We start from the raw sequence: 14,330 nt of genomic DNA, 5'->3' as shown, positions 1-14,330 counted from the left end.
ATTAAGCAAAAATGTACAGAACAAATATAACTAGATCTTTTCAAATGTACTGTTTTCATATAATGACAAAAAAAATTACCAATATTTTGTTTCCTAACAAAATTGACTAAACTGAAAAGGAAAACACTGTTTTTCAGTGTGTTCCATTTCCCATGTAATTTTCATCTTTTTTGAAAGAGGTTCGTCATTTATTTGAAATCACTGTAGACAGTTGTGATCTGATTTCTTTTTATTTGAAAACATGTATCTGCCTTTCTCTAATTGCATAGAAACAAATTACATGGTATGGCATTTGATGTGTGCCTTAGGTTTTCTAACTTGCAGCAACTTGTAATGTTATGCTGTCTCATAAGGAGAGTCTTACCCTGCTAACAGTTTATTGTGGCTAGACCAGTTAAATACAGCAGTACTACTCACGTGGTTCCCCATGCTTTTAGAGGGATGTTATGCTCTGAGGTACTGCTACAGCTTGCTGATATCGAAAGAGGCAGTGTCCTATTTCTGGCTTCTGGGAGTGTACTTCCCTCCCCGCGTGGTGGTGGTCGACCCTGTGATGACCCAGTTCACATTGCTAAACCAGCAGAGAGCTACCCAGGCTTGTCCAAAAAGTCAGTGTATTTTTTCTTGCTTGGTAGGTGGCCTTAGCCAGGGCAGGAGCAGCGAAGCGCTTCAGGGAAGGGTCCGTGGGTGTGGGTGAAAGAAAGAACAGAGGCACCCATTTTTGGTTGTAGAGTTCTCTTTAGATTTAATTGTAACCTGTAACTTCATTCCTGGTGGTTTCTGGATTTGCCACTAGTATCAGTAGGCTGTTGTCATAAGTTGTTAAAATGCGTAATAGCTTTTAATGTGGTTCACGGGGAGGAAGGCATGTGTCTTCTCTGGTGCTTAGAAACTGGCATTCAAAGTAAGTTAAAGGGAGCTATGTGCTAACTGTCCTTTTGGGCCTCTCAAAATGTTCTTAATTCTTAATTATAAAGCCATATAATGAAAGATGAATCACGTATTTTTGTAATACAAATTATACAGTTAAGCTTTTATTCCAAAAGGACTAAAAAAGGAAATCATCCATATAATGCATAAACACAGAGAACATTTTTATTAATCTACAGTAGAGTGCTTGCAGATCTAAAACAGAAATAGAACTTACTGCTATTTCATCTTCAGTAATGGTGTTATAACTCAACTAAAAAATGCGTGTGATGAATGCCATTTTTTACAAATGTTTCAAAGCTGCTCATATTTCAAGGGGAATATGTTCAAGACGGGGGAAAAAACCCAAAGTTCTCTTGAAATGTATACATACACTTTTAAATTGAAAAATGTAACACTGACATCTCCAATGGGCTTTTCAAATAAATACAGGGGGACAGTTGAGTTGTCTTCAGTTTGCACTCATCCTATTTTTAGATTAAAAGCCAAAAACTAGTGTAGGAGCACTTTATTATGCTAACTGTGTCTGATTTTAAAGTTTAAATTGCAGGCATTAATTTAAGACGCAAGCTAATTGATTTTATGAGGAAAACATAATAAATGACTATATTAGAAATATTTTTTTTAAAGCAAGAGTGCAGAGTATAAATACAGTGAATTTTAGCCCACTTAATATAGGAATATTATAAGATTACTAAAACCACTTAAAAAAAAAAGTCATGTGTAAAAGATGAACTTACTGGTTCTGTATGCAGTTGCTTGTCAAGAAAAAAAAAAAGCAGTAACATCTCCAAACATACACTTCCAATATATTCCACCCCAGTGCATTTTTGAGATTGTAAAATTAAATGCAGATGTTCAGCTCTCAAGCTCTTGAGGTTCTTCTGGCATTTTCAGCTTTTTGGAACCCCGAAAGAACTGTCAATATCTCATAATCATTCCAATCATACTTCTGTTTTGGTGTTTAGATCTCAAGAGACTCCTGTAGATGGGCAGCCTCCTGCGTTACCACCCAAACAATTTAAAAAGAACAGTTGGAACCAAATTTATCATTCACACTCACAGCAAGAACTGGATAACCATATTAATGAAACATTTGATGTTCCTTCATCACCTGAAAAGTCCACGGTAAGTTTTTGGATCCAGTTTAACTGTTCTGCTTTTTATCAACATGATAATCCTACTTTTCATGAGCTTGGCTCTAATTCATTTGAAGAGTTGTGCTTGTGCATTACATTGCAGCATTTCCATACTGTCTCTCTGCTAGCTCCCACTATTTATTTCCACCTGCTGGAGCAGGCCTGTGTCAGTTGTCATCAAATGACTAAATTGGGATAGATAGGCAATGTCTACCTATGAACGTTAGCTTTTCAGCACATGCAGAAATTTCTAACCAACCTCCTCTTTGAGAAGTCATTTATTATCAGTTTTAAAGAAGACATTGCAGATACTACCACTGGTGTTTAATCTAGCTTTTATCAAAAAAAAAGCCTGAAACTAAAAGTGCCTACCAGCTTCTAGAGCAGTTTTGTCAGGAGAGGCTTCTTGGAACTGTGGTTGTATTTCTCATCAGAATTTCCAAGAAAGAGACTCTACCAAGAGACTTGTGACAACGAATGTGAAATCTGAGCAAAAGTTCTTTTTCCGCACTTAAGCATGTGCTAGACGAGTAAGCTAGCAGCTGATTATTTTCTGCCTGAGGTGAGATACCACTGACCGTTTTTGTCATTTTTGTCCTTCCAGAAGTTTTCAAATGGTTTTTTTGTACTCATGTGGGACAAAAGATGTTTTGCAGGACAGTTAACATCTAGTTGTTAGCAAATACTGTATAAGTAGTTCTGCTAACCTCAGACATTCAAAATTATGAGTCAGCTCCCAAAATTGATGTTTTAGAAATGTCTTTGGTTTATTTTTATTTGCATTCTGAACTCTAAGCCTAGGGTTTTCTCTCAGGCCTCGCTACAAAGTTGAGTCCCATAAAACCCATATTTGATTTCATAGCTGAGGCTTTAATAGAACATGCAAAAGTGAAACCTGTAAGTTTATGAGCAGTTTGGGAATGTTGTGAAAAATTTTGCTTTAATTAAATAATGAAACAGAAATTTTAACAGCTTTGTCTTCTGTCAGTTCTTACCTGAGTCATATTAAAGTACTGTTCTGTTTTGAAAGATAACACTACTTTACTCAAAGTTGTTCTGCTCTATATTCAGTTGTCTTTACCAAACTGATAAAAAGTAACTTTCAGTTGTTTTCTTAATTCCTGTTAGTTCTGCAAAACCAACACAGCTGTGTGAGAATGAGATTCCCTTTTCTCTGTGTGTTGTCAATGTAATTGTTTGTTGTGGTCCAGAGGGCCACATATATGCAGCCTCACTTAAGGCAGTACACTGTTGTAATCAAAGATCTAATTTGGTCTGCTGATGGCTTTTTATTTTGGGTATTAGAGAAGGAACACAGCATGACTCTGAAAATTTGTGAAATTGTAAATTTAGGATTTGGAATGTGGGTTTGGGTTTTTGTTTGTTTTTTTTGGTTTTGGGTGGTCCCACACCTTCCCCCCCCGCCAAAGTTGCTTTTCTGACCAGAACGCACTTTGTGTTCCTCTACCCCTAAAGTCCCTTTTGCTCCATCTCAAATATTTTAAGGAAGACCCCTCACCATTTTGACTTCATTTAGCTACTGAATTTCCTTCATCTGCCATATATGGAGAGTATTTAGGAAGGTAGTAGGGCAGGTATGGGAGTGACAACTTCTTACTCCATCTGCAGTCTCTAAGTATCCGGTCTGAGAATGTCCGGAGGTATTTGAAAACAGGTGTGGCCAGGACTCCCTTCAGTCAAACACGTTAATGATAATATGTGGTGCTCTCTTCTGGTTTTTCTTTATAAACAGCTGTTCAAAATAGCCTCTTAGAGCAGGGAATTATTATTCCCTTTTCGTCTGGGGAATGCAGTGAAACAAAAGTTTCCAAAGGCTGCAGGTGAGCGCTTAGTTGTAGTTCGTTTGGCCCAGGAGCCTGAGTCTGGTCTCCTGTGCCAGTGAACATAAGCTAAAATGATTTGCATGTGATCAGGCTTCCTAAGCATCCTTCCTTCTCATTAACATACCGTATGCTGTTACTTGCCTTTCCATCCCCAAATTTTTCATCATTCCATTGCTATGAATGTGTTCAGGGGCGTTTGTTTTGTTTTAACCTAGAGCTTAAAACACCTGGAATTGAGTTAACTTTTCATGAGCCAAGTTGAGCGGACTTCTCTACTTATTGAACTTCCAGGTTTTGAACTTTCTTACATATAGAAATGTTTGCTTTAATAAGGGGTTTTGTTTACTTCCTTTCTGAATGAGTCTTATGTTTTGGCTGTATTTGGTAACATTGAAAACTTCCTTGAAACAAATTTAGCTAATAATACTTTGCATCCTTGCTGTAGAAATCCTAGCTAATGTTGAGTCTGTGAAATAAATATTGATGGGAACAAACTAGAAGTCACTTCAGTGGCACAAAGTTGATCTTTCCAGATGCAAAAAGTATCTAGTATTCCCCAGTTTATTGGTAGTTCCTTTAACAGTGGTGGTGTGATCAGAATGAAACCAGAAAGCAAGCAGCTAAAATTGTCAGAGCTTGAACAGTGCAGAGCGTGTGTCACACCTCATACTCCACTACACTGGAAGTGGAATAGGGGATATGGAACCAAGGTTTTGTTACCAAACCAGTCCTTGCTTACTGCCATCATATTGCTGTACAAAAGTATATGTTCAATTACCTTATTTTTATCATATTACATTCTTACTGCGGTCTTAATTAAAATGAATTTAAGGAGTTTCCATTTAGAAAACCTTTTCTTAAGACTGTTTGAAGCCAGTTAGTCTTTTCTAATATTGTTTCTTACTTTAAGCTTGCTTTGACAGAACACATTTTTAACTTTGTTATGACCAAGGCTTCTAAATGTGTAACTTTTCCCTTCTATGCAAAACTCAAAATAAGACATTTGCACTATTACCTGATGTTTTCCTAAGTGTCCAGGAGCAGTTACTTAAGGAAACGGCAAAATTATTACATAAAATAATATAATATCTAATTATTACATAAAATATTAATATAATATAATTTTTGTTTACTAGCCCAATGGTGGTATCCCCCATGACAATCTTGTTATGATCAGAATGAAACCGGATGAAAATGGAAGGTTTGGCTTCAATGTAAAGGTAACAGTACATCTACTTCTTTCATGTCTATTAAGATTGTTTTCTGACATTTGTGGTTTATTACTAATTTTATTTGTTTTTAAAGGGTGGATATGATCAGAAGATGCCAGTAATAGTGTCCAGGGTAGCTCCAGGAACACCTGTAAGTTATCAAAAAAACAAACTTGGTAGCAATATCTGTGTGTCTTGAAGTATTCAAAACTGTAAATTATTTTGTAGCTGCTTATGAAAATTATTGTGTGATCTACCGTTATCCTAACAAAGCAAACTATGTGCGGTAAGAGTTTGATGGGCCTATTTGATTTTTTTAAAAAGTTCTTGAGTCCTCAAAATTTTTTCTAACTGAAACATAATTAAATTCCTGAAAATTACAGGGAGTTAGATGTTCAGTATACACTGTTTCTTGAGATGTGTCATGCTAAAAATACATTTATATTATTACTTTTTTAAATATAGGCATTAATATAATTCCACATAAATTATATATTGAAAAAGTCTTTTAGCATGTTAAAAATAACTAAAGTAGCAAATCTCTCCTATTTTAGTGACAGATGTAGCTGAATAAAGCCAAGACTTAGATTAAAATCAGACATCATGAATCATTCATCAGGTCTGATTGCCTGTTGTTACTGGTGTTTAGTGACTATCAATAGTATCTTCAAATGAGGCACAATATTTTGTCAGTTGATTGCCAAAAATACTGACCTAGTATTCAGCTGACTGGAGTCAGCTCTGTTTATACCTTTTAGAGTTGAGTGACTCTTTATTTTGCTAATATTTTGCTAACATTTAAGTACAGCTTTCTTTTTTCTTTTCTTTTTTTTTACAATTTAACTATTAAAATGTTTCCCAAGAGCTTTGTTCTTGTTCCCATTAATTATTATCTCTGAAATATTTAATAACATAAACAATTTTGGCTGAATACTTTAAACATTCACTCTCTAAGGAGAAGATACTTGATGGTGGGATGTGCTCTTTCTTTTCTGCAAAGGTGTTTAGACTATGATTATAATAATGACTTTTATTACCTGATTCCCCTCTCTGGGACTCCTGGGATTTGTGCATTGTCTTTGGTACTTGTCTTACTCTTGTCATTACAGTTGTGATATTTCACACCTGAAGCATTTAAGCCTGTGAAATTGATTTGGACACGGCTTTGCTGTGTTACTTCCTTCACTTCAAAGATAAGAACATTCTGCTTTTTAATTGCCTATACAAAATGTGATTTAAACGGGAGTTTTCTACTTCAACCAGAGGAGTGGAGTAACAGCTGCCGAAAAACGTGTCATATTGACAGTCAACTCCCAGTGCAAATCAATTTGTTCATGTGAATGGCATTGTCTTATGCATTGTGTAACACTTAAATTTATCATTTGACTACAATGCAGAAACCATAGCAACTAGGCTGTTAGGATTCAAGTCTGCAAGTAGAGTTACTTTAAGTGGCTATTTTAAGGTGAGAAACAGGAAAGGGCTTGTTTTACAGATTTTTTTTTTTTTTTGTTGTTTCCACGTTGCAGGCTGATCTCTGTGTCCCTCGTTTGAATGAAGGGGACCAGGTTGTACTGATTAATGGCAGGGATATAGCAGAACATACCCATGATCAAGTTGTTATGTTTATTAAAGCGAGCTGTGAGAGACACTCAGGGGAACTTGTGCTCCTAGTTCGACCCAATGGTGAGTTGTACATAATGATTAAAAAAAAATAAAAAAATCCACACCTTGCTTTCATTTCCTTACCTCTCTTCTGTGTCCTGAGATGGAATGTTTAACACCTTTGTAAGAATGAACTCCCTTCCTTGAGTTCCTTGTATTATACAAATCTTGATCAATCTCATACTCTAGGGAGCTGTGCATAACTAAGTGTTCAAAATCAATAGGAAAGTCAGAGATCAATTTAAATTTTGTTCTCACTCTTATAAAATATAAAAATGTTATAAAAAATATAAAAATGTTCAGAAAGCTATATGGATGTTGAATGCAGTTTCTGAGGTTGCCGTTATTCCCTTAAGGAAACTAAAAACCAAACACAAACAAACAAAAATACAACCTCTCACCAAACACCCAGTGTTTTGGATGACTTTGGATGTTGATACATGCAAAATCCTTCCATATGTTCTTAAAACAATCCAGAATGACTGGTAACATTTCTACTTGAGGAGGCTTAATAGAAGAACATGCTAAAATGTGGTCTAAATAACAGGTTGTGCAATATTCATGAAATACACCGTTGGAGCATTGCCAGCAGATGGTCACTGGATTTAATTCTGCTGCACATCCCAATTATAATACAGTTGCAGAGGAAAAAGCAAAATGAAAAATAATTATGTTTAATCAGAATAATTGAAATTAGGAGAGTACCTCAGCCACCTCATAAACATTTTTTTCTTTATTCACTTAGTTGCACTCCCCACTTATTTGTGCTGTCATTCTGTAAGTTATCCTGCAGCTTTTGTGTGCTTACTTTCTTTTTCAGATAAAACTTAACTTAGTTTACAAATTTACTAAAACGGTTTCCACTTGTGTGTTGATTATCCTTGTATTCTGGAGAAAAACATTTGAGTTGTAGAAGTGAGGAGTTGCCAGTTTCCTCCTTTTGGTCACGGGACATCATTTAGAAACGGGCTTTCGAGCAGCATGTCTGTTATGTATAGTATAAAATGCATATTACTTTTCAGTTTATTTATAGGCAGGGCATACCTACAGCATTGGGACCATTATAATGACATATATTAATGCCACTTTCTCTGGTGGTCTGCACATCTTGCCCTAATTACTGAAGACTAAAATAAGTTCAAAGTAAATTAAAAGTAAAAATGTAAATGCAACTATAATGACTTCAGAGGCATGATGTGAGAATCTGAGATTAGGGAATTACATCAGACAGGGTAGGGTATAACATGAGTCTTGATCAAAATTTTGGCAGTCAGTGATGTGCTTCCATTTAAAATTACTATTAAACCAAAAAAACAGTTATGTCATGGATTATAATGATTAGTAAAGGCTACTTGCCCTTGCTGAGGGGGATTAATATCAGTGTGGGGTTGTTTTTTTTTTCTACAGGAGAAACACTTGTCTTTTTTTGCTGTTTTAAATAAATGACTTGGTTAACTTTACTTGCCAAACATGTTCAGTCAGAGTGTTCATACCTTTGTTTGCTATAGCTGTCTATGATGTTGTGGAAGAGAAGCTGGAGAGCGAGCCTGACTTCCAGTACATCCCTGAAAAATCTCCAATTGATGGTGTCCATCAAGATGATAATGCTCTGAGGGAATCCATGATTCAGCTAGCAGAGGGGCTTATCACTGGAACCGTTTTGGCTCAGTTTGATGTGAGTACCGTGTTGTCTGTAGCTGTGTGCATGTTCCAAGTCTTTTGGGATAGTAATTATTTTAAGTAGAGCATGAAAGAGCAGGAACCTCTCAAAGAGATTTTGTGCAGCAAAAGCATGAGGTGGCCCGGGATTCACTCTGCAGTTATTGAAATACAGAAGGACATCTCAGGGCGGGCAGGTAGTGGAACAACTGCAATGTGGGTAGATGCCTATACACAACACAATCTGCTTGCCCCAAATCACAATGTGGAATGTCAGTATCAGTCAATTCCCTTACCAGTATTCAATATTGACTTTTCTCTTGGTCAGTGTTCTTGTGGAAGCTTGAAACTTACCGTTCAGTTTGTCTTTAAACAAATTGTGATGATGTCTTGATTATTTTCATTGATCCCACACCATAACAAAATTCGTAGTGTTTTCTTTTGGAAAGTATTTTCATGTGTATTGAAGCTACCATTGCTCAGTAATTTATGTTCTAAAAAGTACCTCTAGGTAAATAATGCGCTAATGGGTCTTTTGCATCTGTTATGGTCTGACCACCAGTTTTGTCTTTTAGCAATTGTATAGGAAAAAACCTGGAATGACAATGTCTTGTGCCAGATTACCTCAAAACATTTCCAAAAATAGATACAGAGACATTTCGCCTTGTAAGTATGTGTGTTTGTATGTGTGTGAGATGTATTCTACTGTGGCTAGTAAATAAGTAACATCCTTCTAAAAATTTTTTCAGATGATGCTACACGGGTTATTTTAAAAAGTAATGAAGACTACATCAATGCAAATTATATAAATGTGAGTAGTATTTTTCAAAGGAGCTTCTGACATGAAGTAGTTTTGCAGTTTGTCAATGGAGGAGTTGATTAAAAAAATAACATTTTCATAAATGTAGTTCAGACTAGCATGGCTGATAAACCTGTAGTCAGATGATCTGAAATTTACTGTAGATATGTTTAATTTGCTAATGCTTTGTGGCAGATAGTTTTGTAAATGAAACCAAGAAAAAGCAATAAGAGAAGCTAGACCTCTACCAGAGGAATTAATTCTCTTCTGATTGCTAATGTGGCAGTAGTGTTCAACATCAGTAAAGTTTAACCTGGCAGCACTTTTACATCCCGCGCCCCCCCCCCCCCCTTGTTAGTACAACAAAATTATAGCTACTTACTTTTCCTTTCAGGAACAAAAACCAGATTAAATTAAATTCCAGGATCAGTATTTTAAAAGCTAGTGTCAGAAACCCACAGAGCGTGAAATGTTTATACCTGAATTCTTTGCCAGCTGGTCTGTCGTGTCTTTTTTTTCCCATTAATCTTGATTATGGCAACTACATAACTGTCAGTTAATTTGTGACGTGTACTTGGATCTTTGTAGTAATTTTGCGTGTGAAATACTTTGGAGAATTTTTGTCTGTGCCAATCCATATTTACTAACTTATACTAAAAAGAATTAATATAGTTGATGCTTTTTTTTAATGTATTGGTTACTAAGCACTAAATATCTGATGCCTGACTTATATTTGCTGTAAGAATTAAAATAGTGACTTTGTCTTCTTTTAGATGGAAATCCCTTCTTCCACAATAATAAACCAGTACATTGCTTGTCAAGGTCCATTACCAAACACTTGTCCTGATTTTTGGCAGATGACTTGGGAACAAGGCTCATCTATGGTTGTAATGTTAACGACTCAAGTTGAACGGGGCAGAGTAAGTAAAGGATTTCCTGAAATACTACTTGCATAATCTTCTAAAAATCTGTTGGTGATAAGCCTTTAAAAGATTAGAGGAATATACTATTATGGCATATCGCATGACATGGGGTAATGGTTTTAAACTAAAAGTGAGTATATTTAGACTAGGTATAAGGAAGAAATTTTTTGCCATGAGGGTGATGAAACACAGGAACAGGATGCCCAGAGGGGTGGTTGATGCCCCACCCCTGGAAACATTCAAGGTCAGGTTGGATGGGGCTCTGAGCAACCTGATCGAGCTGAAGGTGTCCCAGCTCACTGCAGGGGGGTTGGACTAGATGACCTCTAAAGGTCCCTTCCAACCCAAACCATTCTATGATTCTATGACTCTTTTTTCCATAAGGGCAGTGCATTCCTAGTACTGTTGCAATTATGACTCTTACATTTTAAACCTTTTGGTATTGTTAACGTAGCTAACATTTAAACTTTGTTCAGTTGTGAAATACATTGAAGTCTTCACATCTTTCTTAAAATATTTTTTTCTTTGATTCTTTTTGGTAAAGTGAAAAGCAACTAGAATTTACCTTCATAGGATTTTTTTTCTCTAAGCTTCAAATGAAGGAACTCCAGGAAGTTCTATCAGTTTTGTAGATTACTTCTTTGATATGTAGAGAGATTATTTTTTTTAAGGTGGCCTAACACAGCTTTGTAGTGTTACGATCCCATGCCTGATGGCTGTCTTTAAGAGAATCCCTGATAAGCTTGAAATCTACAATTTTTTTCATAAAATACTCTTCTGTGGCTATAAACATTTGTTTAATCATATGAAAGGGTCATTGTCCTTTAAGTCATTTCCATACAAAAACGTGTGAAAATAGAGTACTAGTAATAAAGTATTAGAGTTATGAATTACTAAAAAGAATGTTGTCTGCTGTAAAAAAACCTCAGGTGTATTTTCTGTGTTGTTTGGTTTTGGTTTTCTTAAGCTATAGTTTTTCCTTAATAGCTGTGTCTATTATGCAGCTTTGTCCTTTGAAGAGAAGCAAAACAGTCAGATCTGGTCACGCACACAGTGTAATTCCAGAGTTATTGGGTTTGTAGTCTGGAGCATTCACAGTAGCCCTGGCTGTGTGGACTGACTGAGTGCGTGGACAGAAATGACAGTCTGGAATAACAGTTTAGTGGAATTTCTCCACATTCAGGATTTCTTTTGAAGATGGATTTATAGTAGGTTGTGGGTGTTCTGATCAACTTGGACTGTAGATCAGCTGTCTGTATATATTCTAAATAACCATGTCTTTGCTGGGAGGTCAGGCCTTTAAATATAATTAAAATAATTGAAGGGGAATTGCAGCATTTTTAAACCATTTTTCAGTGACTCAATGTTAGCGTGATACTGCCTGCTGCCAAATAAACATGATTAGAGGGAATTTCAGTACAAGTGCCCTTTTAATTTGAGTTTTCTTAGCAGATCTGCAAAGAACAGACTTGCAATAGCAGTTCTCTGAGGTGCCCCACCCCTTCAATAATGATCTTTGTGGAGTTCTTCGGAGAGCTGCTTAATAATAAAATAAAAGGACTTATCTGTCTTATACCCATAGGCAGACTCCCTGCTCTAAAGCTGCTCATGAGGCTACTGACATCACTATCCCACTGCATGCCAGGAGGTCTCAGTGGAGCAGGAAGTCTGCAAATCTGGCTGCTCTTAAAGAATCGCCAGGTGGGTTGGAAAAACAGAAGTACACTTGAGCTGAAATGACCTCTCTAATTAGGCGGTTAAGCAATATATCTGAAAATCTTAGTGTTTGAAGTTTTCCTTCACACTTGATTACATAATCAAGAGTCTTAGAAGTCCACCATCTGCATCCCCCTAATTTCTGCATTAGTTTAGCAACTTCTTTTGTTGCTTATTACCCTTTCTTTTTTTTAATTTGTTGTTTTCCCATATAAATGTGCTTTGAGAAGATTAGCTTAGGGTTTTGGAGGTTAGAAATGTTTATAAAGCAGTGTCTTTGTCACTCAAGTGTTAAGACAGAATATTTGTAGAAATACTTTTTTTAAAATACAATGAAAGTTGAAGGCATCCATCTTCAGTTAAACTAACCTCAAGAGCTGGTGCGTGTGTCCTCTTGAAAAGAGAACCAGGAAATCTCTGCGATACCTTCTTTTATAAACAATAATTAGGTAACACGGTCTATTTGGTAAGTAAATAGTGACTATAAAATGATCACAATAGTCTTTAATAAACAAAGGTATAAAAAACTAGAGAGAATGAAAGTAATACTCTGAATTTAAACACAGGCATCTTTAAAAATGTGTTGACCCTAGGTTAAATGCCATCAGTACTGGCCAGAGCCATCAGGAAGCTCATCATATGGGAATTTCCAGATTACCTGCCATTCAGAAGAAGGAAATCCTGCTTATGTCTTTCGAGAAATGACATTGACTAATCTGGAGGTAAAATCATAATATATATTTTTAACTAATCATCTGTGGAATCCTCACAGACTAGCTAAAACTTACTTAATCATGCTTTCTTTTCAACTTGGTGGCATATCCACATAAATAGAACTGTTTATTTCTAGAGGCCTTTAGAAAACTACACATAATTGTTATGTTCTTACCTAGTGTAAATTCTGCTCTTAGAATGATAACAAACCTTTCACTAGCAAAATATTGCAAAGATTCAGTTTCCATAATGATATTAATTGGTTTTAAATCACATAGAAGATGTATTATTTGTCTTAAAAGTCTGTACTGGTGTCTTTTATACCCTGGCCAAACAAAAAGAGTAAAGTTGAGAAACTTGTTATTCCCCTGATGTTTTCAAAACATGAGACACTAGAGGTATTTCATTATTGCAACTGAAAGTCTGTCTTTATAGAGGCAAATGGTTCTTAATAACTCCATCTTGGAGGATATGTGCAAGTAGATGGAAGATAAAGCCTGCTGAGAGAATGATGAATCAGGGTTGGTGACTGCATGTCAACAGGGACCTTCTTGAACATACATTGCATGATTTTCAGGGCATGTGTAGTTTTCAGAGTCTCCCCAGCTAGCATTTCAGTCTCAGAAATGTTTGGAAATGAGTATCTGAAATTTAGTTCATGTACTCATTTCTCATTGCTTGGGTTACCAGATGAGATGCCAGTTTTATAGAGATGCCTTTTAGCCAATTTGCAGTTAAAATTCCTTCCCTGTGTCCTTTTGATACAATTGCTCATTCGTTATCAGCAGTGGAACGTCCTTAAATAACTCTGTGCCTAGAGGTTATTTAAAGTGCAGTAACACCTGTTCTTTAAAGTGCTGTAATGTTTTTTTTAACCTGTTGAAGATGTAAACGTTTGTGGATTGCCTTTTTTTTTTAAGAAAAAAAAAAAAAGGAGTTGTAAAATCCAGGATGAGCCATGATTAACACTAATAAAGTGCTGCTAGTTGCCTGAAGCCACTCTTATTACAGGTATAAGTTGCTGTAAATGTACATATAAATGTTGATTTTTCTTTTTTTTAAATTATTTTTTGCTTGTGTGGATTTTTTAATGGGATTTGCCGTTGAATAAACTTTGTGTTTCTGATTAGAAAGACGAAAGCCGCCAACTAACCCAAATCCAGTATATAGCTTGGCCCGATCATGGGGTTCCTGATGATTCCAGCGATTTCCTAGATTTTGTGTGTCTTGTGCGAAAGAAGAGGGCTGGCAAAGAAGAGCCTGTTGTTGTTCATTGCAGGTATTCACTTTTTCCAACTTTATTAAATAATCAAACTGAACCTATTTATCATCAACTAGCTTTTATGTGCTTTGTTTTTGAAATAAACATTTAATTATATCTGCTTTGGGGATGACAGGAGAACTCAGCATTTAAATTAAATAATGAAAATTGTAATCACATTTCAATAAGCAAAATTGAGTACCTATATGCATTGATCTGTGCAGGGATTTCATTGGTCTGGGGTTTTTTGTTTTGTTTACAGTTTAAATGCTTATGCTAACAGTCTGTATTATAATTCAGGGGAATGGCAAAAGACACTTAGCAACCTTTTCCTCGTGGTGACTATTCTACAAAACTCCAGAATAGCTGTATAAATAATCCATAGCAGAAAATGTGGGTGGTATATGCAGTGACCAAACAAAAGACACTTTCTCTCAAATCAGTAGTCTTAGGCTACATGGTATTTTGA

The 14,330-nt window shown here is 35.9% G+C and overlaps 1 protein-coding gene across 5 annotated transcripts in view; it reads left to right on the top strand.

The window, feature by feature from the left end:
- PTPN4 (protein tyrosine phosphatase non-receptor type 4) overlaps nucleotides 1-14,330 on the top strand; it is a 175,299-nt gene that overhangs the window by 89,457 nt on the left and 71,512 nt on the right. For all 5 annotated transcript variants that reach the window (XM_075093072.1, XM_075093071.1, XM_075093073.1 and 2 more), the window contains exons 16-25: nucleotides 1,899-2,058; nucleotides 5,050-5,133; nucleotides 5,219-5,275; nucleotides 6,654-6,810; nucleotides 8,298-8,464; nucleotides 9,024-9,114; nucleotides 9,198-9,259; nucleotides 10,021-10,167; nucleotides 12,480-12,608; nucleotides 13,731-13,879. In XM_075093072.1, coding sequence (XP_074949173.1) covers nucleotides 1,899-2,058; nucleotides 5,050-5,133; nucleotides 5,219-5,275; nucleotides 6,654-6,810; nucleotides 8,298-8,464; nucleotides 9,024-9,114; nucleotides 9,198-9,259; nucleotides 10,021-10,167; nucleotides 12,480-12,608; nucleotides 13,731-13,879 — 1,203 coding nt within the window. The remainder of the gene's footprint in view (nucleotides 1-1,898; nucleotides 2,059-5,049; nucleotides 5,134-5,218; nucleotides 5,276-6,653; nucleotides 6,811-8,297; nucleotides 8,465-9,023; nucleotides 9,115-9,197; nucleotides 9,260-10,020; nucleotides 10,168-12,479; nucleotides 12,609-13,730; nucleotides 13,880-14,330) is intronic.

The sequence above is a fragment of the Phalacrocorax aristotelis genome, chromosome 5, assembly GCF_949628215.1.
Source record: "Phalacrocorax aristotelis chromosome 5, bGulAri2.1, whole genome shotgun sequence".
Classification (NCBI taxonomy): domain Eukaryota; kingdom Metazoa; phylum Chordata; class Aves; order Suliformes; family Phalacrocoracidae; genus Phalacrocorax; species Phalacrocorax aristotelis.
This window is presented reverse-complemented; position numbering and strand designations above follow the sequence as displayed.